The sequence below is a fragment of the Lepisma saccharinum genome, chromosome 1 (genome assembly GCF_977018435.1).
Source record: "Lepisma saccharinum chromosome 1, izLepSacc3.1, whole genome shotgun sequence".
Taxonomy (NCBI): Eukaryota; Metazoa; Arthropoda; class Insecta; order Zygentoma; family Lepismatidae; genus Lepisma; species Lepisma saccharinum.
The window spans coordinates 150,786,303-150,813,748 of NC_139229.1; the positions used below are offsets into that span (position 1 = coordinate 150,786,303).

The window sequence follows — 27,446 nt, forward strand, 5'->3', positions numbered from 1 at the left end:
ATCACATACACAAGTGTGTGAATCATTTTGGTTACCATTAAGCCACGTGAAAGCACTTTATCACTAGGTACAAAATATCAGGGATACTCTTTGGTGCTAAACCAGTGAGAAAGTAAATGAACTTACATGGGAACTGTTGAGACTAGGTAACTCCAAACATGATATATAATGTTCACCCACTTCCTTAAAGCTCTCTCCAACATTTTTCGAATCGATTTTCTGGTCTTTTTCTTTTTACTTCTCCTATTCGCATTCCATCGTGGATCCCCTTTAGTAAAGGCCGTTGCTCCATTCTCTCGATCGCATAAATCCTACGGTTTCTCCTCCAGATTAATTTGCTGTGATCCTTGTTCTCTTTACTCTTTTTGTCAACCTTTCCAATTTACAAACGTCGTTGCAATGCTCATATATATCTGTTCTGGACTTCTTATTAAGGACTTTACCGAGACAAGAAGATACTTGCCAAAATTCTCATCTTATCTCGCGAATAAGGATGCCTGTCTCGTTCTTGGTCTCGTCTTAGTCTCCCCACTCTTAGTTTTGAAACAACTTAGTCAGAACGATACCAGAAAACGTTTCTGTCAGAGTGGTAGATTGAGGTAGAAAATGATTCTAAGAAGTGTTGTAGTTACTACAGATTATTATATGTGGTAATGATTGTGTTATTATTAGAGAAGGTAAGTCCGTTTTTATTTTTCAACACAGACCATGTAATAAATAACAACAGTGTTGATAATTATCTTCCACCTGCAAGATTATGTGGTTGTGACTTCCCTTTTCACCCCTCTTCAGCCCATATTCCCTTCTCCTCTTTTTTCTAAAAAAAAATCTTCCTTGGTCCCTTTATTGACAAGATATCAAATATTTTGTACGACTGTTTTATCCCTGAACAAAACATTTAACAATTGCCGATTTGGTGCAGCTTCGAGGAAAGAAAGAACAAGCTTATTCTACCTTACCTTGTCGCCATGAGTGTTGGGAGTATGTTGCAGCGATTGTTGAAACAATGCGATCTGGGCTTATACGCAGCAACAAACGCATTGTAAGCGGCATGCCTGTTGGGTTGAAAGTGTACTTATCTGCTAGATTTAGACTTCCATTGTGAGGTTTCTTAGAATAGTTTTAACTTTCCTGTGTAACAGTGACGACAGTATTGAGTGTCAGTGAAAGTACAAGTGGCAGCAAGCTATGGAATGCGGTAGGCTGCTGCAAGGAAGATTTATCGAAACGGATGATAAGATTATTCGCTATACTTTACTTTCAAAACAGGAAATGAAATAGGACTATAGTTTATTTATGCACTCCACTAAAAACATTATTTTAAATTAAAGCACAATACAGGGTGTCTCATAAGTAATAGCGCAATCTGACACAGGTGAAACTACACAATAATAGAAGCAAAAAAAAAGTCTCAGTAAACTTGGGTATGCAATCGAGCCGTTTTCGAGATAATCGCGAATGTGTGATTACAAGCCGCCACTGACTTCATTGTTTGTAAACGTCGTCCTAGTTGGTAAAATGCTAATAATGTGTGCGAATGTGTGGTTACAAGCCGTCACTGATTGCATTTTGTAAACACAGAGTGCTTTACTCCTTGCGCGGTCCGAGGTTTGCTCTTTGTTTACAAAACAGAACATTTCCGAGAGGTGGCATTGTAATCAAACAGAACATTTCCGAGAAATGGAGTTGCAATCAAACAGAACATTCGCACACATTATTAGCATTTTACCAAACAGGACGACATTTACAAACAATGAAGTCAGTGGCGGCTTGTAATCACACATTCGCGATTATCTCGAAAACGGTTCGTTTGCAGATCCATGTTTACTGAGACTTTTATGCTTCTATTATCGTGTACTTTCACCTGTGTCAGTTTGCGCTATTACTTTTGAGACACCTGTATATACCGTTCATATATAAAAAGGGATACATTAATACGATATTTAATATATCCCTTTATATATATATATATATATATTGCGCATTCATTTTAAAATAGTATTTTTAGTGGAGTTCAAAAAAGCATAGTTATTTTTATCCCTTTTTTCGGCAATAGTTTTCCCTTTTTTTCCTTTTTAAAGGATTTTTTTTCCTTTAAAATCCGGTCTCTAGTCATTATATATATATATATATATATATATATATATATAATGGCAAAATATTTATCTAAAAATTGCGGAGACCATGGGATCAGCCACTATTGTGGAAGGTCGTAGCCCATCCTGGCTAGGTCTCCAGTGATGTCAGCTGTCCATTTACTTTAGAATGAAACAACTCATACACTCTAATCAGAAAACCGCTCTTATGTCTGCATAATCTACAAGCTTTCGAACGAGACGTGACTGAAGAACAAGACACTGTGGTTCGTGCCTCGGTTTCGTTTCGAAATTCGAATCGAGATCGAGGCTTGTCTCCATAACATCGCTACATGTTACGATTGCGTGAAGATCTCATTCAGGCACTACAATCCGAACCAAGGACAGAGCTCCCACGTCTTCGCCGCTAGATTTCCTGTTTCATCAACCTCGAGAACATTTCTAGCAGATCCAGCTTTCTAGCCCCTCCACCCCCCCCCCAAACAAGTGCATGTCTCGAAGATTCAACATAATGATATCGCTTATCTGACTGTATCTATTTCTCCGCAGCATCCTTCTATGGAGCCAGTTACATCTCGGTGCCTCTCCAGGACGCTAAGAGCACGACGGACTTGCGGCTGAAATTCAGGACGCGTCGCTCCGATGGGTTGCTGTTCCTCGCTGCGGGAAGGACGGACTATTGCCTCGTGAGGCTGGAATCTGGGAGGCTGAAGGTACGTGCAGGACTTCGTTTCATTCTTAGAAATTGCATGATTAAGTACACTCAACGTCTTAAACATGACGTGATTGTACATAAACTTCTTGGCTTTTGGCTTTCGCTCTATTCCAGAAAGAGTCCTGGCGTTTTAATTTTAACCGTGATAATGTATCTTAACAATTTTAATGTTAAAAGTAAGAATTCTCGGTATTAATTTTTTATCATGCTGAATTGTCATAGGAAGTTTACAAGTATTAAAGGTGGTAGTGTATTTTTATCTAGCACATTGTTATTATGATGTCATATGTAAAAAATAAAACAATAAAATTAACTACGAGTGAAATTCCGTCTACTCTTCGTTCTATGTATGTGCGTACAAGGGCCAGACAAATGGAAACCTTAATTTGTTTTAGTTTTATATCTTGTAGATTTCTGCATGTAGAGCTGCACAAGTTCTCTGCATTTTATTACATATCTATTGCTGATCCACATATGTCTTGAGCGAGTACCTGTATATCGCAGGAAGAAGAACCTTTGGGATGCAAGCGCAGTCATTTATGACCCATTGCCAAAGTCTTTCCACCCATCTGTTTGCGAACTGAAGCCATTTTCGTAGTTCCTCCATTCGTAAACTTGCTGACGTGGTAATCATGCACAGAGATATTGAATTTTCATTTGGCAGAGAATATAAATACGTTTTAGGCTTCCAGAGGGCAAGAAACCAATGCTCTTCACTGGTGCAAGTGTTTGAAGGATGCGCCATCTTTAAAAATGACGAAAATGGTGTTGTGAAGCTCACTTGAGGTCCTTTTGTAAATAACATTTGATACCTGATGTAAATTTGACCTGATGCAGTCTGGCATATAGTAGTTTTGTCGGACTTTAAAGGTTTTTCATTTGACTCATGTGATATGTAATCATACACACACACAGAAATTGCATTGCGCCTAAAACAAAATGATTTATCTCAGGCATCTCCAAATCGCCGATCGTTAGTGTCAGTATCTTGCGGCGTTCCATTCAGTGTGAATGGTTGATTGCACATTGGAGACGCTGGCAACGATCGTGAAGGAAACTTGTTCACACATCACATCTTCAACAAAAACATCACAACAATACGTTAGACTCTCAATCTCTATCTGACGCGCAACTACATAAACCTTGACCCGCGCAATAATTATAAATAACGAATTTTACTGAACAAACCTGAAAAAAAGCATTCTTACTATTCGGTCATGTCTCTCTGTATCTGTCAGGTCTCTGTGCCTCAGTAACTTCCAGTGCTGTGAAGATAAATTTTGGAGGGTCCTACCAAATAGCAGCTTAAGCTACCATACTTTAACTTGATCAACCTGTCTGGCAGTGAGAGAGAACAATCAGATAGGAGACACGATTTCTCATTCAAGAAAAAAAAAAAAAAAACTACGCCAAATCCCGTCTTAGTACAATCCCAACTTAATATATAATCAAGTTCTGTATTTACATTCCAGGATTCACTCTGTTTTAATACCATTTGGACTATTGTAAATATTTTGAATAACTATACGCCAATATCTTGTATTACCAGTTTGTAATTACGTTTGTAGCATTGAAACACTGAAGAAATAAAAATAATTAAACGAGTAAATTGAAGGAAGCTTTTTATGCTCTCTAAAAAATTCCTTCACTGGTTTCAACATTTACCTCCACTCCTTTATTTCTAATAATTTCAATTTTGATATTTTTCTGTTTTCATGCGTAATTTTAATTGTTTCAGCTTGTTTTGACACAGTTTGTAGAACACAGTTTTTTATCATTTGAACAGCACAGCTAATTGTAAATTGCGTTTTGATTTTATGCTTTAGCCTAAAATAGATTGTTCTGTTGATGTACCTCTACTTTGTAAAATGTTATGATAAACAGTTGCATAGGATTGGTTTAACCGTGACGTGTGCAACAATACTTAAGGTTGTTCGTCATTAAGTGATATATAACTTCCATCCACATAATGTATTTTAATTTCTTTATCTGATGTTTAAAAGTAAGTTCGTTAACATATTCCTTCTTTTTAACTTTTGTCTCTCTGCCTGTCTCGTTTTGCTGTATTCCAGTGTCTTTGATCAGCCTGTGGCCGAATCTCCCCGAAGTAAAATGCTCCTCTGTGCTTTGCACCACGTCATGAAGGCGCATGGGGGGGGAGGTGAAGTTAAGGCCCCAGTTTCTTGATCACGGCCGAAGATGGGGGTGATGTGATCAGCACCACACCCCTGGCCGCTTTTACCCCTCAGAGTTTCCTCCAGGTACTTTCTTTATACGACGCTGGGTGGGCGCTGGAGGCGCTTGAACAGGTGGAAAGAATCCCGGTTACCCCCACCGGGGATCTAACCCGGGTCTCGCGCATGGGAGTCAGACACCCTAACGACTTAGCTACCGCGGTTCTATACCTCCCTGGCTACATTTTCTTATTATCGTCGTTGGATTTTATACAGGAATTTTTCCTATCTCGCATAGACTTTCTTTCACTTTTCTGATGATGAATGATGATTGGATGAAATTGATGAAGGGAGACACAAATGATACCCATGTCCAAGTCGGACTTGAACCTGGAACATGTGTTCTTGTTATAATAATGATAATATTTATTCTCGTATTATTATTATTAACGGCAAACAAGTAGGATAATATTGCATCAATTTTTGCCACCTTTGGTTAGTCGCAACGATGATAACGAATGATGATCATATGATCAGTGGCGTACGCAAGGGGGGGTTACCGGGTTTAAACCCCCCCCCCCCTTGAGCTTTTGAAATATTATGGAAAATGTTGTAGAAAAAAATTAAAAATGGCTAATTTATCACAGTCAAAGATCTGCGACAGTAATAATAATAATAATAATTTGAATTATTATTCCCATGCAGCATGAAGAAAAACACAACATTCCAAACACAATCTAAGTGGACGCAAAGTTCAATTTTGCAATTTTTTTGCAAAATCGCGCAGTGACTCTCGCGAGAATTGTGAAAATTCCTTGCTTCGTCGCAGTGTGTCGACCTTATTGCAAACGTTCTTCCCGGTACTGATTTCACATCCCCTTGTGAACTCTCAAGTTATGCTGAGTCTACATCCACATCATTAAATAATGTTGAAGAAGTGCTTTGTGAATCACCTAGAAGTGATAAATGTGTTGGAATGTCTATAAACTTACTTTTCAACGAAAACATAGACTCAGTGGAATTTAGCAACACGTATTCTCGCGCTTCATCATCATCCCCAAAGATTCTCGATCTCGAACTATTTTGCAGGTGATGTGATCAGCACCATGCTCCGGCAGCCTTCATCCCCCAGGGTTGCTCTCAGGTACCCATTGCTATGAAGCTGGGTGCGGAGACAAGGCTGGATAAATTCCAACCAATTCCAGGAATCGAACCCGGATATCCCACGAAGTTGTTAAACTAGACCAGCGCGGCTCCTTGAATGAGTTTCACATTTCGATTATTTCAATAAATCCAATATATTTGCTTCTTTTTATGGACAAATAACCGTTGACTAGACAATTATTTTGTAACAAAGAAACAAAAGAAATGTAATTTTGTTCTATTTCTTTCATAAATAGCAGCTGCATTAGTAGTAATTAAACCAATTAATTAATTAATTATAAGAATTATTAATTATTATTATTATTATTATTATTAATTAATTAATTAATTAAAGTATAATAAAACAATGGTAATGTGAATTTGTAGAAAGTTTTCGAAATAACACCCCCCTTGATGAAATCCTGCGTACGCTACTGCATATGATAGCCAGGAAAGAACTCTAACCTGTAATCTTGGGTGGCGAGATCGCGAGTCGATTATCCTGCACACTCAGCCAGGAGGGAGGAGACGTGAATAATGTTGATCATAGAAACTATTCCATTGTCTATTATAGAACTGCGCACACTAAATTCACAGAGTACGTCGATAATGAAACAAAAATGGAATTCTTGGTATCATTAAGAAAGGGAAACCATAAGAACATGCGGCTGGTATCAATGAAAAGGGGAAAAACGGTCCATGGCTTGGATAAGAGTTAGGTTTAGTAACGTGACGTAAAGTTTTTTTTTAAAAAAAATAGATGTCGTGCTAAGATAATTTCCAAGCCCTCTTATCTCACACGTTCTAGGTTGTGAAATATTTGCATTTCCCATGCAAATTTTCCCGTGCGCTCCAGAAAAGAGCATTAAAATATGTGCTTCCTGCGGAGGTATTTCCCGACGATATGAAAAAGGGGGCAGTTGGGTCCTTTCCTCAAATGTACCTGTAAGACCATCAAGGGTACGAAGCAGAGGCGCGCATATATTAACCGATTTTCAAGTGGTTACTGGATTATGGCAATGCTTATGCGCGCATTTTATGGGTAAGCGAATTCAGGATTCGTGTACCGGATCCAGCACTGGGATAGGAATCCAGGATTTGAATCTCAGTGGATTCAAATTCGGATGATTTTGGTAAGTTTAATTAGGACTGGGATTCGAACTCCCGCCCCTAGCTCATAGACTTCGCAAAATCGTCTCATCTCGTGAATATGAAAACCTTGTCTGATTCTCTGTCTCGTCTCCACCTCGATTTGAGCCTAAAAATAAAAATTAAAGGAAATAAAAACAATAATATCTTAAAGAATATATGCAAAAATTGCCAAATATTTGTTAACTTCAGCGCTTAAACATGTGCTAAACCAAGCAAATTTGAATGATACTCTTGTAAAGATTCTTCTGTTATGCATAGCAAGGCTAATCTATAGTTTTAAGTGAGATCTAATTAAGTTAGATGCCTCCACCGCGTATCGAACCCGGGACTCTTTATTACAAGGCGACGGCGTCACTACGTCATCCGGGAGACCAGTAAAAACTCTTCTCAACAAATCACTGTATGCTGGAAAATGGATAGAATTGGCCATAAACCACATTAAAGAATAAATGTTGATAAACGCTTTGATGTATCCGCTTTTTCCATAATCTAAGACATGCTCCTTCCGCCCCTTTAAAGGAAGAATGGATCTACAAAGAAATGAGTGTCCTTGGGGAAAGCGTTGTCTGGTTAGCTTCTGTATTGTCAAAAATAATGCTCGAATATATAACTGAACATGCAGTTCTGGCGATCGGGTTAGCTATTTCATTGGGATGTGTAATTGCTGTGTTTGAAACCCTTATTAGGCTACTCATTATACAGTATAGGTAATTCAGTAATGATCTCCAAATGTATTCGCATTACAAGGTTTCCCATGTTTTGGATTGGCCCAGGATTAGTGTTTGATGGAATGCCATGTTCAATCATGAATCAATAGTATGCATGCAGTTAATATTCCTCTGGGACATCTCTCCCTCCTTCCCCCCTCTCTCTCTTTGATTCCCTCTCCCTTTCACTCTCTCTCCATATTGCTGTTTTTGTTCCCTTTTTCTCTTACACCCTCCGTCCCAACTTATCTTTTTATGTTTTCTTCTTGTTTCTCTAGTTCTCTTCCGATCTTTGCTTCTTTATCTGACTCTTGTCCATTCATTCTCCCATTCTACCGATTCTCCCAACATCCCTCCTCATTTTTCAGATTCCTTCTTTTTCTCTCTCTCACTCTCTCTCTCTTTCTCTTGCTTCTCCTCTTGATTTTTTCGTCTCTTTCTTTCACTCCTAATTTTACTCTCTCTGTTTGTGTGTGTTCGTGTCTGTTTATCGTATTCTCTCTTTTTTCACATTCATCTTCTGTTCTTTATTCTCTTCCTTCCAATTGTTTCTATGTTTTTCTTTTCTTTCTTCCATGTCATTATTATTCATCTCGTATCTTTTCTCAGCCTTCCTCCCCCTCTCCTTCCTCCGTCTGTCACACTTCTTTTGCAGTCTCTTTTTCCACATTATATTTCTCTGCATCCTTATCTCACTTCCATTCATGCCTTAACTCTGGCACCATGATACGGATTCCAATACTCTGGAGGTTTCAATGCAACTATACTTCCATTCATTCTAATCGACGGGTTAGCCTAAATAAGCACAGACATAGACCAAGTAGCCGGTAAAATTCCCTGCTAAAATAGCCCAGAGAAACGCCTGCAGCAGTTAATAAACATCATATGGAAATTTCCTTGAGGAAACATAGGACAAACAAGTCTCAACATTCTGACAGTGTCAGGACGTTCTTTCCGCGATCTCTCTCCAGTTTCTGCTTTTCAAATTTCGGAGAGATGCTGAAAAACCTGCATTCGGGAGCCTTTGAAGTGCGTCGGAGCCGGAAGCAAGCGGAGAAAATCAATTACACGTCCACAAAGTTGCCCAATTAGAAATTCCCTTTTTCACCTTTTATCCTGCAAAGGTAGGCAACTGGTGATACAGCTCTGCGAGGCGGGACCACTATTATGCGAAGCGCAAAGGTTAAATATCGCGCACTTGGCGGCCGCTGGAGCGTGATTTCGGCCCCCACACGGTCGGCGGCGCTAAAAACAAGATTAGGCATTACCGCGGCGCTTGTAGAAAGTTAACACGCGTCAACATCAAACTTTCTCATCGCGTTCCCTCAGCGCGCGCTTTATGGCCGATAGCTTCCTCGCAGTAAAATGAGTATAGGCGACTGAGAAGCAGATGTGCTCACTTTCCCAGGTTCTACTGCATGTTACGTTCCCACTATTTTGTATTAATTGCGTACAGTCATGGGAAAAAGTGAGTTTCAGTACGGACGTGAAGTTATAGGAAAGCAATGCCAAGAGGTATGCAACCAGAAACACATGACGAACTGGCGCATAGTATAACTTCCAAGGATGACAAAGCTGTCGTGCTTTTCATCGTTTCGCCTTTCTTTATTGTGACAAAAACTGTTTTAATTCCACTTTATGCACACGTAGGTTAACATTGACTAGCTCTACATCAGCATTTTCTTATGTAACAAGGCCTGCATCGAGATTAATAAATTATATTATTGCAACACGATGTCACATCACACTCGACAGTATTTGTTGAGGGTCAAAACTGAATTAGTTTGAACGGAGTTTTTTCAATCTATGTGGATAAATTATAATAATTGCAAATGCTATGTTGCACAATGTTATAATACTAAAAAAAATCCTAAAGAGAAGGTATATGAATAAAGCTCTTCCACACGACAAAAAAATTACGGTAGTTTTGATGAAGGTTCCGTGGAGGGGTGGTCAATGTAATGCACTACGAAGCCCCAGCTCCCATGTTCGAATCCTCGGTAAGGCGTGTATGGCTTAGTGTGTTGTTCCATCATCCATTTCGGGCCTCCCCGATGGCGCAGTGGTAGCGTCTTCGCCTTGTAATCAAGGGGTCACGGGTTCGATACCCTGTGGAGGCACAAGTGGTTCGGATCCCACTTTAAACTGTAGGTCCAGTCCCGATTAGCCTTACTGTGCATAAAGTGGACTTAAAACAACAAATCAACCAACCAACCATCATCCATTTAATCTGCTCATCTACCTTGTTGCAACTAGCCTAACAGGTTGAAAGGCGCTCTGCAATAACAGAAGTGAAAAATAAAGATAGATGAAGACTGGCTTGCATCTTTCCTCACAATGTATAGTATACTATGTTCCGGCTATGTCTGGAGCAAGCGGACGACAACAAGTCTCTGCGCAAGTAGTGATGCAAGACGGATCTACCAATGAACACGCGAGAGGGAACAGGATTATATTCAGGGGGGAAAGCGACTGGAGTTACCAGTCATCTCACCTGCGTGTACTGCTTCGCTGTGCCCACTTGATTTTCTCCTCTTCTCTGCCGCTATGCGCGGCCTTGCTCCACATATTCTGAGGATAGAGTATAGAAACTCTCAAGCATCTCATGTGGCCCCTCCGTGGCGGAGTAGTTATCACATCGCGCTACGACGCCAGGGGTCCCGGGTTCGAATCCTGGCCTGGACATTGGCAACCTTTGTGAGTGTCCCATCATCAATTTTATATCATCACTCACTCCCATCTTCGCGAAACGACAATTTGAAAATAGTAGAGATGTCCTATTGCAATATTCCGTGAGGGGGAAATTCTTCATTGAGAAGGGCCCACAATGGACCTAAACTATTTTATCTGGGGGAATTGTTTACCGTGATGGGCATTTTACACTTAGAACGGACGCCTTCATTCTGCTGAGAAATTGAAATCTGGAACCATTCATATGTTGCACATATGTAGTACATTCGCATGTAATAGCGAATGGTTCAAGCAGACTTTGTCAGGTTCGGTTTTGTTGGAACATTGCAAATGGGCAAGTACAATAGCGCAATTTCGTCAGTTGTGGAAATATCGGATATCTTTCGTCCAGCTGAGGTTCACCGTTTCTGAGTCGACATCTCGAAATCTAAACGAGAACCTTATCCAATGTTATTCTCCGATGGAGCTCGTGTAAATTTTAAGGAAGCCAATATAACTTCGCATCAAACCGGGACGAAATAGGGGGCGTGAAATGAAAGCGAGAAACAGTTTTTTTTCATCTCCGGGGCGGAACGTGCCATGTTGGCCGTTATGGATCATGTGTGCGAATTTCGTGTCCAAGAGAGAGAGAGAGAGAGAGAGAGCATCTGGTGTGGGAATAGCGTCACATGGTGTCGCGAGTGAAAAGGTGTCGCGAACCCCGTTCCCGCACGAACCATCACCATCGTAACAAGCTTCTCGCGTCTGGTGAAGAGGATCGCTGTATTATTGATAGCGTAAGTGGAGATTGCATGGAAACCGTCCCCGGGGTGGATTCTGCCTGTGGCATATGCGACGGTTCACATCCTGACGGATCCGGCCATCTGCTGTGGACCGAACTTTCTGACGCACCCGGAGTTGAGGGTGATTGAAATTGATGAGCTCCGGGTTACTGCGGGGGAAGGGTGGAGGGATGAAGGGGAAAGCCAGCATTTGAAGTGCTAGAAGGATTCCTCCATAGTGACAGAATTGCATTGGTTTATCGAAATATAAAAATGTTTGTGGAAGAGCATTCAATTTTCGAGTGCTGGCAACACATTTCGTTCACCAGGAGGGAATCTGACACATCTTGTACGGACACACAATCAAACAAATTGATTAATTGGATTCAAAATTCTGGGTGCGTCAGTACTTAGGCTATTTTGCGCGTGGCCAGCCCTTCACCATAACTAAAATAAACATGTGTAGGGATTAACATATTCTTACCCCGTTAACAAGCTGAGGCTGTAAATCAGCGCTCAGCACATGTAAGGTCAAAACACAGGACAACACACACAGCCCTACAGGGGATTATATCACCCGTAGGTCAAGACACCAGAGCCTCGTTAGTCTGCAAAATGCAGCACAAGGTGTACTACGTGGAAGTGAGGTCGATATTTGGGTGTACTGCGTGGAAGGGTCAAACGAAGTGATTCTAAATAAACAACCAACATTACTGAATTACTCAACAAAGAGATTATCTGAGTAGAGAAAAGGATCCGCTGTGGGCCAGTCGGTAGGGCGTCTGACTGCCACGCGGAAGACCCATGTTCAATCCGCAGGTGTCCCTGAATAAAGTGGCTCTGGAATTCACCCGACCTCTAATCAATGAGTACTGTGGGGGGGGGGGGCAGCCTGTGGAAGTGAAAATGACCTGAATGAAATCGAGAATATATGGGTCCTGTTGATTTTGGGTTCTTTCTGTTCTTCAGTAATCCAGGAAATGGAGTAAAGAATACGACTGGAGAACGGACACAAACAAAAGTGTATAATTCACGAATAAGATAACAGAATTAAAACAACTTACATTATGGCATAAATGCTAAATGTTTCGTCACGAAGGACGGTATAGGTTTTTGGTGCATACATGACGGAAAATATTACACAGAATACTTATGACAAGCACAGCTGATGCAGATCAGGTCTGACGTAGATCAGCGTATATGTTCAGTCGGTACACGACAATACCTCCGTAACTCTCAACCTATGTGCCTTCATGATATGGTGCAATGTACAGGGGATAGCTTTTACTTGAAAAAAATAGTAGTAAATATTTCTTGAGAGATGATTATGGTATTCTGTGAGTAATATAGAGTTCTTAGGTTCGTACCCTCCTGTAGGACAAAAACTGAAGATGAGAAATGCCGTATGCTGCCAAGCAATGTAGAAAGAATGTTTTCGAACTTAACCACCACAACCATCTAGACAACCAATTTGAATAAATTTACCGTGCTTATTTCCTTGGATATCTCGACATGGCATGTGGAAAACTTGACAGTTCATCTTGAAAATACAACTTATACACTTCATTTGGCTTTCAGATTCCTTCGAATTATTCAATAGTAAACGAGATAATAGTAGGATACTTGAGTGAGTTAACGAAATAGATATACAATCAATTCACCTAGAACGTTGCGAAAATGGTGGTCCAAAGTTCGAATATGGGGTAACATTGTGATTCACAATTTCACAAGCTAAATATTCGCCATTCCATTACACCTATTCCAGAACGCAATAAAATAAATTTAAACAAAGGAAATTTCGAAAGTTTACAAACTAATAGGTGATTCTGGAAGGACATATTTTGAATGCTGATGACGGATATGACAAATTTCTTCCCGTCATGTCAGGATTTCTCTCCACGCCATTACGTTCAATCAACAAATTACATTATAACATTGAATTTTCGTTATTTTGTGAAGGAAATTTTTATGAGGGATTTCGAAAATAGAATTTACATAATCAAAGTTTACAATTTTTATGTCAAAGTATATTGTGAAGATAGAACGTGAATTAAATGCTTACTACCCTATGTGCACTTACATAATTCAAAATTGGAGGATTTGTATTCTAGAAAACCAATATTTTAACATCATCTAAACAAAGCCATCTATTGAGGAAATCATGGAACTACACATTTTATTGTGAAATTAAGGCTATTAATATATTGCTATTTTCTGAAAAAATTACACTTGATGGGTACAAATGGATTTCATTTTTGGAATCAGCATACTGAAATTATTCAAGGAAAACAGTCATCTGCGAGTCATCCAAACCCATGCATGCCTGTGTTATTTGTCATCATTATCGTTATCGTCCCCGTTAACCTGACTCACAAATATGTTGTTTGAAATTGATCTAACGAACGCCATCTCTTGACCATCGTCTCCAATCCTTCAAGTTGAATACCCGTATTAGATTCACACGCAAGACTGAAGATGAAACCACAAAATCGAAAGGTAACTGAAAAAATGTATAAATGCTAAAGCATTGCCCCGACGATGCACTAGCGTGCCCAACAATGTCTCAGTTTTGTGTAAACTTCAAAAGAATTTCTCGATGTTCAATCACAAACTTGGCAAAGAAATGGGAAGTTACTGATTCAAAGATCTCTGAACATAGTGGCTGGAATGTTTTTTTAAGTCTTCGAGTTTAAGCTATTTCTTGCTTTGAGAATGCTGTTGAGTCTCTCAATTATCCAAACAATGTGTAGTTTCATATACTGTCACCGACAAAACAAAAGTAATTTTATCCACTGTCTCATTGCAAAGTTCATATTTTATCCTTCGTGATGCGGCATCCTTATCCTGTGAGACAAGGAATAGTCAAAAGTATGCATGAGCAAATAAGAACGCTAAATCATCAGTGGGATGAGTTTCTCCACTGATCTCGATGTCACATCTCCTTTGCCACATACCTCCCTGTACGAGCACACTAGCGCCATTCTTGTAAGTTTTTGATATTACCTCGTACAAATAACAATATTTCTCATTTTGCCTCTTTAGTAACCGTAAAATGAAACATTCTTTGTTTCTTGGAAACAATACTTTGTCTGCCATAAAAAAAAAACGTCATTTTTCTATCTCTCCTTCGCCATGTGAATAGTTGATTTACTTCCGCTTTGCTCTTATTTGTTCTAGTTTATATTTTCATTTCTCATTATTTTTACTTCGCAAAATGGTATCTTACTTGTTTCTACTTTTTATGGATCTTTTTCTTTTATTTGTGATGTTGAAATTATAATTGCATTTTAATATTTTATGCGACTTTTTCGAATAGCATTGAGAAACAATGCAACGCTCACTTTGTATTTTTCTCCACAATAGAGGAAGTTCGACTTATAAACAGGCATGTTATTCTCTCGCTGTAAAAATTATGACAATATTTCAAATAACATTCTCATAGAATGAATTGCATTGCCTGTTTCTTTCGAATATTAAATACAACATTGCTATATGACATGAAAAAAAAAACTATTATAAATACCGATAGAGATATATATTTTCTTTCAGAGTGATTTGTGTACATTTCTTCCATTTTACACAATATTTTTGGCCCGTGTACTGGAGAGATTAATTCCGCCTTCGGCCCTTGCGTTCGGTACTCCCTTGTTTCTAGATGCTCCAAACTGTGTGCCCTTTGTAGGAAAAGGGATTCGATTCCCTAGGATGAGGAGGATTGAATTTGCATGAAAGAGGGGGGAGTTATAAAACAAGCTGTTTTAGGCCAACAAGATAAGGCGGAGACACATGAAAGACCCTTCAAAAAATAATAATTTCAGCAGATCTATCGTCTGTGAACGATAAGGCAAGACATAAAAACGTACAGTCGGTAAATACATGCTAATAGCCAGATATGAAATTGTTAATATGCCTCTGTCTCCACACGAAACGCATATATCAGCCTTCTTGATATGTATAAGGTTTGAATTACTACTCAAAGGTATCCGGATAGTCAAAAAAAATCATCACTGTATCTCTTAATGTGATAAGGAGCGTGCGCAGGGCTTCCCAGGTGGGTGTCATATTGTAATGAAAAGGGTCCTGGGTTAGACCCCGGTGGATGCACATTGTACAGTGGTTCGTTGATTGAGTTGGTGTTTAAAGTTCACTTTATGCACAGTAAGTCTAATCGGGACTGGACCAACAGTTTAAAGTGGAATCCGAACCACTATATGCATCCACGAGAATCGAACCCGGGACCCCTTGATTGCAACGCGTCGACGCTACCACTACGCCACCGGGGAGGCCCCTAAACACAGTCGTTCGTATCCTACATTTGTGGATTCAAGCCCCATTAGCCTATCTGATCAAATGTGAATTTAAAACGAAATTCGATGCGTGTGCAACATAAGGGAAATCTGCTTCTCGTCTGCCATTTGAGTTCGTTTGTCGTTTCACTCAAATGCATTACGAGACCGGTACTTCTAGGTGCTTAGTAGCTACAAAAGAGTTCGGATTGTAAGATTTAAATTGGCTCATTCAGTGAGGTCACAAAATTTGACTGTTCTCAATATGGCTCCTATTAAAATACATACTTGGTATACATTCTGAATGACGCCGTACAATTCGTGTTGATTCTGCTTTCTAAGCTCTAAAAATTCAGTCTACCCAGAAGTCTGAAAATATCCAGAATGAGCACAGAGGAGGAGGGATATATGAGAATTTTAGAGGACAAGGCGTAACTCCACTTTTCGTGGAAATAGAGTCACTTGTATAACTTAGAACTGTAAAGTATCAACATTTCAGTGCTAGAAGTATCTCCTAAATTTCGATTTCTTGCTCATAGAGGTACCACTAAGTTTGTGCTCCAACAGCTAAACATAGTACTAAGGTATTTAAATGGTACTTTTTTCTCAAAACTCTCTTAGAGTTACGACTCTTGTGCTGTGAACCCATCATATAAAGCAGCATTTGCTCCTGAACACCAGACTAAAATTGTGTTTTTTTGCTAAACGAGATATTTTTTGTTTGCTTTTATTGGGGGGGAGGTATCGGCCCCACTCTTCCCACTTGTATCATCAATATACATTTCACATGGCCTTAGATTCATATTAAGCCACGACTGCAATGGTTTTAATTTCATTGTGAAAATATACTACGAGGGTGTCTTTACATAGGTCACAAATCTACAGGGTGGCTCAATAAGTCACTTAACACCCTCAGTACAAGGCCACTGCGGCATGGAATGTGAAAATGGCGATGACCAATCATTGCCTGGCCAAGGGGGAACCACATTGACGCCACCCACACGGTCGGCGGCCATCTTGATGTCCGCCATCTTGAATTCAACTTCAGAATTTTAAATGGGAAGGGGCTCGTGCGACATATCAAAATGGGCTAGAATTTCACGAGAAATGCAACGGTGAAGGTTTTTTCGACGTATCTTTAACCAGTAAAAAGTTATGGCTGAATTCTTGTACCAATTTGCTCCTTTTCGAGGTGTTAGAAAAATGCCTTAAAATTTGTTTAGCGCATCGGTAATGCATCGAGATCAAAGTTACGTCTAGGGAGAGAAGTTCGCATGCCATTGCACACGATTTTAATCGGATACATAAATGAAGAGCTGCGCATTATAAATGGTTGTCGCGAACAATTTACAGTGTGACGCTTCCATTGAATTAAAAGTCCTTCACAGTGACAAGGTTAATGTTTATGTTCATAAGGAAGTTTATAAACAGAATATGCGACCCTGTCATCTGATAACTAACTTTGGACAGAAACTGCTTCACAACGTTCCCATAGTGTTCTGGTGTTCTTCCCTATTTAAAAAAAAACTCTGTAAAAAGTACCTTCTTCCATAAGCAAGGATGAAAAAAAACTGTTTATTTAACAAATCCAAGTAGCCCTAAGCATTTAAGGTTCCGTTGATGGAAAATTGACTAACCAATCGTGTTCCACACAGCACGCCACACCATTAACTTACCAACACTAACCATTCAGCTTTGATCTGTCGAAAATGGGTTATCAGATAAAAAGCATCGAATATTCTGTTTATGAACTTCCTTATGAACATAAACATTAGCCTTGTCACTGTGAAGGACTTTTAATTCAATGGAAGCGACACACTGTAAATTGTTCGCGACAACCATTCATAATGCACAGCTCTTCATGGATGTATCCGATTAAAATCGTGTGCAATGGCATGCGAACTTCTCTCCCTAGACGTCACTTTGATCTCGATGCATTGCCGATGCGCTAAACAAATTTTAAGGCATTTTTCTAACACCTCGAGAAGGAGCAAATTGGTACAAGAATTCAGCCATAACTTTTTACTGGTTAAAGATTCGTCGAAAAAACCTTCACCGTTGCATTTCTCGTAAAATTCTAGCCCATTTTGATATGTCGCACGATCCCCTTCTCATTTAAAGTTCTGAATTTGAATTCAAGATGGCGGACATCAAGATGGCCGGCGACCGTGTGGGTGGCGTCAATGTGGTTCCCCCTTGGCCAGGCAATGATTGGTCATCGCCATTTTCACATTCCATGCCGGAGTGGCCTTGTACTGAGGGTGTTAAGTGACTTATTGAGCCACCCTGTATGATGTGGTATAGCTGAAAATAGTATTGAGTAGTTTCTAAAGTTGACATTAGGTGGCAGCACAATCCAGCTTGATTATATTCAGTTAGAGTCGCTAGATGGCAGACGCACGCATGGGCAGCTCAGTTTAAAAATGGCGACCTTGCTCGAGGAGTTTACGTGGAGATGGTACAGGTGGAGGAGATGATTCCAGCTGACAGGCGAGTGACGACTGACAGCATAGCAACTGCAACAGGGTGTTCTCATGGTTTAGCCTACAGTAGTGGTTCTCAAATAGTGGTACGCGTATCTCCAGGGGTACATGAACGACTTGAAGGGGGTACGCGATCAGCTCGCAAGAGAAATGTCGAGAACATCCACACGACAACATTTCTGTTGTAGGTGTGTAGAGCAGACTTTATAACATTGTTTCAGCCTTCAAGCTGAAAAAGAAAAGTAAGGCTGATTTTGTCATTGACACTCTTATCTTTCTTTCATAAGTTTTGAAATAAAATATACTTTCGAAAGCTCTATAGTCGACGCGCTAGCTTCGTTAACAGCCGGCCGGCTTTGGAGTCCACGGAGCGCGCCCACCAATTGCAACAATCACATTACACGCACAGTGTTGCCACACATCTACTCTACGCCACCTTGTCCTTCCCACGCACTAGCACATTCCCACGTGTCCACATTCAAGTTGGAAAGTACGACAACAGCGTATCCGCAGTCGTGTGACCGAGACTCCACGTGGAGTAGACTAGCAGTATGACGGCTGCGCCCATTCGCTGAAGGTTGAGTGTGATTGGACGAAAACAACTCGCGCGCTGTTTAACCCCAACCACGTTCGTGGCGGCAGCTTGCTTCAGTTCTAGGACGTTAACGAAGTAAACGCGTGGACTATACCCATTTCATTCTTCAAACTCAAAAACCCACAGTGATTTGTTAAAGTGTGAAAACGTCACGAGGACGATTGGTGTATTGTTGGTGAAATTTATAAGCACGGTGAAATAATACACGCGGTACCTCCTACATACTGATATTGGTAGCAAACGTGCATGTGCATTGTTAGATCGGGTGAAGTTAATGTATACGCGAGCACGCAACAGTTTCAGTAAGGTCTTTACTTTTTTCAATAACTCTGGAGAGATATGAGAAAATTAAAATTGTTTGTATACTTCTTAGTACACATTTGTTTTACATTTTTATTTTTGTAACTAATCGTAAAGATTGTAAATGTAGGAACACCCAATAAAATAACGAACGTATGGTTATAATGTTTCTTTGTTTACCATCTTTCCACTTATAGCCCGAATGACATTTTGCTCTATTGGAGATCCACGCCGCCAACATAGAAAAAAACACCCCACCAATCAGACAGTCAAAAAACATCCCCAAAGCCCATGCTTTGTAGAAAACGTATGGTGGGGGTACATTAGATGTTTAGTTACTACTAAAGGGTACAATGAGACAAAAGTTTGAGAACAGCTGACCTACAGCTTTGAATTTCCCAAACGTGTGCTGCGCAAGGTGGCAACAACCGTTTCACCGCTGATGAAGATGTTGAAAGTAAGGTTCGACTGTGGCTGGGACATCAGCTCAAATACTTTTATGCATCATAATCTCCAAAATCTCCAATCCCATCGCTTTATCAGTTCCCCAAAACCTGCTGCATTATTCTAGCATCCCGGTTCCTGAAACCTGCTGCATTATTCTAGCATCCCGGTTCCTGAAACCTGCTGCATTATTCTAGCATCCCGGTTCCTGAAACCTGCTGCATTATTCTAGCATCCCGGTTTCAGGAACCTGCTGCATTATTTTAGCATCCCGGTTCCTGAAACCTGCTGCATTATTTTAGCATCCCGGTTCCTGAATCCTGCTGCATTATTCTAGCATCCCGGTTCCTGAAACCTGCTGCATTATTCTAGCATCCCGGTTCCTGAAACCTGCTGCATTATTCTAGCATCCCGGTTCCTGAAACCTGCTGCATTATTCTAGCATCCCGGTTCCTGAAACCTGCTGCATTATTCTAGCATCCCGGTTCCTGAAACCTGCTGCATTATTCTAGCATCCCGGTTCCTGAAACCTGCTGCATTATTCTAGCATCCCGGTTCCTGAAACCTGCTGCATTATTATAGCATCCCGGTTCCTGAAACCTGCTGCATTATTCTAGCATCCCGGTTCCTGAAACCTGCTGCATTATTATAGCATCCCGGTTCCTGAAACCTGCTGCATTATTCTAGCATCCCGGTTCCTGAAACCTGCTGCATTATTCTAGCATCCCGGTTCCTGAAACCTGCTGCATTATTCTAGCATCCCGGTTCCTGAAACCTGATGCATTATTCTAGCATCCCGGTTCCTGAAACCTGCTGCATTATTCTAGCATCCCGGTTCCTGAAACCTGCTGCATTATTCTAGCATCCCGGTTTCAGGAACCTGCTGCATTATTTTAGCATTCCGGTTCCTGAAACCTGCTGCATTATTCTAGCATCCCGGTTCCTGAAACCTGCTGCATTATTCTAGCATCCCGGTTCCTGAAACCTGCTGCATTATTCAAGCATCCCGGTTCCTGAAACCTGCTGCATTATTCTAGCATCCCGGTTTCAGGAACCTGCTGCATTATTTTAGCATCCCGGTTCCTGAAACCTGCTGCATTATTCTAGCATCCCGGTTCCTGAAACCTGCTGCATTATTCTAGCATCCCGGTTCCTGAAACCTGCTGCATTATTCTAGCATCCCGGTTCCTGAAACCTGCTGCATTATTCTAGCATCCCGGTTTCAGGAACCTGCTGCATTATTCTAGCATCCCGGTTCCTGAAACCTGCTGCATTATTCTAGCATCCCGGTTCCTGAAACCTGCTGCATTATTCTAACATCCCGGTTCCTGAAACCTGCTGCATTATTCTAGCATGCCGGTTCCTGAAACCTGCTGCATTAGTCTAGTATCCCGGTTCCTGAAACCTGCTGCATTATTCTAGCATCCCGGTTCCTGAAACCTGCTGCATTATTCTAGCATCCCGGTTCCTGAAACCTGCTGCATTATTCCAGCATCCCGGTTTCAGGAACCTGCTGCATTATTTTAGCATCCCGGTTCCTGAAACCTGCTGCATTATTCTAGCATCCCGGTTCCTGAAACTTGCTGCATTATTCTAGCATCCCGGTTTCAGGAACCGGGATGCTAGAATAATGCAGCAGGTTTTGGTGAACTGATAAAGCGATGGGATTGGAGATTATGGAGAGAAAAAAAGTGCTCCTCCTGTGCTTTGCACCACGCCATGAAGGCGTATAAGGGTGTGGAGTTAAGGGCCCCACACTTTCTTGATCACGGCTTAAGGTGATCAGCACCACGCTCCTAGCCGCCTTTACACCACAGTTTCCTCCAGGTACCCACTTCATACGACGCTGGGTGGACGCCGGAGACGCTTGAACAGGTGGAATAAATATCAGTTCTACCTCGCCGGGAATCGAACCCGGGTCTCTCGCATGATAGTCCGACACTCTAACCTTTTTTTTTATAAGGAAATACCCCCTACACGGAGGTATCCCCCACCATTCACACTTTTTCTCACTTTTCAATTCTTACAGTTTCTCAGTTTCTTATCACCTGGACAAACACAAATACCCATGCCTTACCCGGGACTCGAACCCGGAACCTCTGGCTGCGCTAACCACTCCGCCACGGAGGTAGACATTCGACTGAGCTACCGCGGCTCCATATAAGATTATGTTGAATAATAAAAACTGGTTTCTCAGTATTTTTTAATTAAACGTTTGTGACACTTACTGTTTTACCCTCGTAATAATATATTGACGATATTGGTAATGTATGCTCTTGGACGTCTTGAAATTCTAAACAGATAAGCCTACATCCAGTTTCAGGAACCTGGATGCTAGAATAATTTAAATATCTTGTACCTCTTTCATCTTGTCCTTAGCGACAACGTAATGCAGAAAACATGGAAAGAAATACCAAAAGAAAAGGTGCGAAGAGAAGATAAAGAGGGAAAGCCTGTAAGTTGGCACACAAACGGCTCATAACTCAACCCAAAGCGTCTCACTTGAAAACTTTTCTATGCAGGACAGAGATGGCCATAAGAGGCGGGAGGGGAGGGGAGAGAAAGGCAGGAAGTAGAAGAAGAAGACGAAGAAAAGCAGAGAAGAAGAATCTGTGTCTTGATGGATCACCCCGAGGCTAGAAGCAAAACCGCCTAACGGAGGCTGGTCTTGATGGTCGCTGAAAAAAGGGGGGAAAATCTCCAACAGAAAACGGACTTCCTTTTCAAGAGGACGGTTGACAAAACGTATCAGACGCTTCGGAATACGGGATAAGGCGTTCTTTTTTTATCTAGTTCTTTTTTCGCGGAAGCGCTTACAGGCCCCTAAAGCGAGTGAGGTTGCCATTTCCCGAACCCATTAGTAGCCAATGAAATGACGTGGTCGCGAATGTTTTGTTGCCGATTTGAACAAGTTCCTTGACTTTCAATCTTGAGGCCACTTTACATCGCATATTTCTACAGCTAAGTTAGAGAAATGATAGATCTTAAACGGTGAAGAAAATACACCCAAATATCCATAATGGTACAGGTTCCCTCAGGTAACGACCAGATAAGTTTTGGAAGGGGGAGCCAAGTTCACTCTTATCTTCAGTCTTTGAAGGGGTGTAAGGGTGACTCTTCCACGTAGTGCAACAATTGTCAACCTCACTTCCACGTAGTACTCCCTGGACTGCATTTTTTTGACTAACGACGCTCTGGCGACTTTCCCTATGGCCAGTATAATCTGCGTTTTTCCTTATCTTTTGTCCATATGTGTGCCGAGTGCCCCTTTGCAGCCTCAGCTTTTAACCAAAGTCATAATATTTTAGATACACGACATTACAGTTATGTTATATTAAGTCTGGAAAGAATCTGGACCCCGTATAACGTGACGGGTGCAAAATCCCCTAAGTGACCCAAAATTTTAAATTCAAATTCAGCCTTTGAAGTTTTCGAGAGTTTATTTCACCCTCATATTCAGTCTCTGAAACTTTCGAGAGATTGATTCACTCTTCTCATCTTCAGCGTCTGAAATTTTTGAGAGGTTAATTCACTCTCATCTTGAGCTTCTGAAGCTTTCGAGAAATTGATTCACTCTCGTCTTCAGCCTCCGAGAGGTTAATTCACTCTCATCTTGAGACTCTCAAGCTTTCGAGAGGTTGATTCATTCTCATTTTCAGTCTAATACTTTCGAGAGGTTTATTCACCCTCATATTCAGTGACCCTTTCGAGAGTTTTAATAGGATAGTCTAACGCCGAGTTTTAATAACACAATGTTATTCGTCTTGCCCAGATACGAAACTTACTATTGGATGATTCATAAACATGATAGAGAACATAAAAGTCAGAACATTCTATAAAACCAAATCACAGCACATATACTATATTCTCGTTTAATTTCCACAATGCATCGGACGAGACGTCATATGAAAATTTAGAAAGATGAAAGCTTCAAGGAATGTCGTAGCACTATAGACTGCTTCAATAGACTTGGTGCAAATGCATATCGCATCGCATCGCATCGCAATATGGCCGTCGCAGAAGCGACTGTTCCATTTCAAGTACTCTATAACAATAGGTAAATCTTTGGCTTGTAAAACGTAAGAATATCAATGAGTTGTTTGAAATTCACGTCTCTAAGATCGCAGCTAGCAAGAGCTCTTCAAGCTTGCACGCGAGTGTACGGAGACTTGAAGAATACAATGCGACTATCCTCACCGAAGCTCAGGACATATTCAGTCGTTTACCAGCAAGTCGTATTCTTATCATAATTCCAATCGTACGGCCAATGGCTGCAGTTTACCATTATCTTAAACGTCCACCAGGGCCGAAATTCTTGGATGCAACAACACTGGGTATCGTTAGTCGGGGATATTCCGGAGCACAAGGGCTATTTGCGTGCCATGGCGGGAAAGCCTTGCCGTGGTTGATACAGATCAGGGTGGCGTGAAACAGGGCTATAACTACCCCCGCATTTCTCCCTTTCCTTCACCAGCGGGTAACTATGAGATTGTATCTGTAGGACTTTAGTGCCTCGTGGTTGTATATTGCTTAAAGAGGTCATTGAGCATTGTTGAAAGCAATGACTGCCGTAAGAGGGTTAGCAGAGCTTTTTTCAAATGCACTGGCAAAAGGCTGGCCAAGAACAGGTCGAACAGAGACTGTTGGTACGCGGAACAAGTTTACAGTCTACAACGTTGCATAAATGGTTTTCCTCTGGATATACTACATGAGTTATGGAAACATACCTTGATCCTCTCTTGTCCTAAATTGTATATTTTTATATTACGTCGCTCTTCTTCATATTTAGGCTAATTACCACGGTGAAGATGAAATGTGATTAAATGAAAGTGGTGAAGATACATTAGCAAACGAACGCCCGTGCCTAGTCCAGAACTCGGACCTGGGACGTTCGATGGTGAGGTCGTGATTTGACGAGGCTGCACGTCCAGTTATGTTAGAGATTTTCTGTTTTACACGAAGAAGAGGAAAAATATAGTGTACAAGGAAATGTATTTAACAGAGCGATCGTGGTAGAATTATACACGATGCAAGTATACTGGCATTTCTCATTTATTGGTTTCGTAATTGGTCTTATTGTGCCTAGCTATCTCGTATGAAGCGTGATGTTTCAAAAATCTTACGCCAAGTATAGCTGACCTAAGTGTTATGTTAGTGCACTTCTTGCCCGATCAGTCTTATTTTGAAAACAGGTGTTTGCAGTGCTTGCCTGCTCACTCTTATTTTGCAAGCAGGCGTCTGCAATGCTTGCCTGCTCACTCTTATTTTGCAAGCAGGCGTCTGCAATGCTTGCCTGCTCACTCTTATTTTGCAAGCAGGCGTCTGCAATGCTTGCCTGCTCACTCTTATTTTGCAAGCAGGCGTCTGCAATGCTTGCCTGCTCACTCTTATTTTGCAAGCAGGCGTCTGCAATGCTTGCCTGCTCACTCTTATTTTGCAAGCAGGCGTCTGCAATGCTTGCCTGCTCACTCTTATTTTGCAAGCAGGCGTCTGCAATGCTTACCTGCTCACTCTTATTTTCCAAGCAGGCTCGGTTTTACTTTGAAGGCCAGTGTCTGCAATGCTTGCCTGCTCATCTTAAAGTTAAAGACAAGCGTCTGCAAGCAGGTGTCTACACTGCTAATTCTCACCAACTAGGGATATAAAGACAGTGTGTTACTCCTGCTTCGAAACTTCGCCAGAAAACAGAGCATCGAGCGTCAGGCCATCGTGTAGGATGTTCTTGTAAAATGTCTTGCAAGCCTCGAGCACCTGTAACATCCTCCTGGAACATCCTCATCCTCTCGCAACCTGACTTCAAGAAGATTCGCAGAGCATCTCCGCCTAGCAAATCCTCTTTAATGTATTACCATCGTTACGAGGAGGAGAGAAAAAGAATCACCCACTCTTGTTCTCTTTTGAAATATGAGCGATCGATGAGTGCAATTTTCGAAGTGTCGACGAAATCGCCACTTGCAAGACCACTTATCCTCCGTAGAGGACAGCCAGTCCAAGAGCCTCCGCTGAAGGAGGACATTTCTGACAGAACCCTCGTGACATAATTTCACGTGACTTTATCTTTTAAGCTGATAAGTCTTTGGAATTCGCTAACAGCCCACCCACCCCCACCCAACCCCTTTTTCCTAGTCCTAAAAGAGAAAGAGAGAAAATTCGGCGAAAGAGAACACAGAAAAGAGGAGATTGTCACCGAAGGCTTTGCTGACACTCTAGCGCCTCTCGCAAAGTGCATTTATGCTTGCATTCAAGAGCGAAAGTTCGGCCAATTTGCTTGCTTGGGAATTCCAGTCTGGGCGTAAAAGCGAATCAGCAAAATCTTGATTAGAGCTTTCGGAGAGGGGCCGAACGTAATGATGTTGGTATTGCCCGTTTTTGGCTTTTGGGGTTAGGTCATTTCGGCACCGAAGGAACTCGTCCCCCCCCCCCTTTCTTTTTTAATGAGGCCCATCAGCGGGCCACGGGTTTGTCCAAATAGAATCCCATTCTTGGGTTAATGTGGTCTGCCCTCATGGCTCTGAAACCGAGTATTTGGAGATAAGTGAAAGGTTTCCGCAGAAACCTAAAGTACTTTTGAAGACCACTACAAGGTCTGGCAGTGACGTCAGATTGAGTACTGAGTGGTCGACAATCGGCAATACCAAAATACAACATCCAGCGGTAAATGTAATAGTAGGGTGATTGTCGATTACTATTATCATTCTTTCTCTTTCCCTTGTTCCTCGCAAGCCAGCCTCGGCCATTCCTCTGCCGACCTTCGTGACAAGAGTGGTTAGCACAGCTATCCGGGTTCGAATCCCAACCTGGGCGTGGGTGTTTTTGTCAGTGTCCCTTCATAATTTAATTTCATCACTCATTCTCATCGTTGCGATTAGCCAAAAGTAGCAGAAAAGCGACGCTAAATAACACAAATAATGAACCCTTCCTCTCCTCAACCTAGCAGCGGGGAAGTAAAGAGGCCCTCTGCAGATATAGCGGTGCCCCAGAGTTAAAGTGAACCCCTCAAACAGATATTTCTGTGCGTAAAAGGAATAAAAATGAACAATGAAACGTGAGTTTTTTTTTGTTTTAAGTCCATTTTACGCACAGAAAGGCTAATTGGGACGGGACCTACAGTTTAAAGTTTTATCCGAACCAATATATAGCCCCATCTAGTTCGTTGATTTGGAGTCAAGTTGTGTATTTGTTGTCTGCACCGTTTACACTACCTTCCGGACCGGTGTATGTGTGTTGCATGTTCACGTGGTGAGTACTAACTAATCAAATGAACGTTTAAAGCAGCATTTGTTGAATCTTCTGAACTTGAACACCTCTATCCGTCTACTTGGTTGAAAGTCATTTCCTTGCACCACCCTAACACTGGATACACCTGCACTGCACCGAGTGTCTAAAAGTGCAGCAAACTAGACGGGGCTTATGTCTCCACCGGGTTTTGACATTGTAAACAATGTCGTTTTTTTATTATTAATCGAGGGGGTACCTTGTTTCTTGAGTGTCAAACTTTCTTGAAACATGATCAGCCAGCAGTAACTGCACTGTCTCGTTTCACAGCAGACCTGTTATTGACACAAGGTGTAGTGCAGATGCATCTCAGTGTCAGGATGGTGCAAAGAAACCGTGTTCAACCAAGCAGACGATAAGCTATGTTCAAGTCCAGAACATTCATCAAATGCCTGTCTGCTACTTTCATCGTTCGTTAGCATGTACAACGTGACCATACCCCAGACGTACACCGCTCAAGAACGTAGTGCAAAAGGTGCAGACACCAAATACACTAATGACACCAAATCAACGAAGTAGACGAATTGGTGTTGCACCGTGCAATCAACTAGACGCGTGAGTGAAAAGAGAGTCACAATGTGCAGCGAGCTACACCAGGGGCGATTCCTCCATGTTGGAAGTGCG

General features: G+C 41.3%; 1 protein-coding gene across 1 annotated transcript in view; it reads left to right on the top strand.

Moving 5' to 3' along the window:
• Positions 1-27,446, top strand: part of LOC146002502 (chondroitin sulfate proteoglycan 4-like) — a 549,973-nt gene that overhangs the window by 423,677 nt on the left and 98,850 nt on the right. Inside the window, exon 2 of the mRNA XM_083140394.1 lies at positions 2,646-2,809. Within this exon, the coding sequence (XP_082996520.1) occupies positions 2,646-2,809 (164 nt within the window). The remainder of the gene's footprint in view (positions 1-2,645; positions 2,810-27,446) is intronic.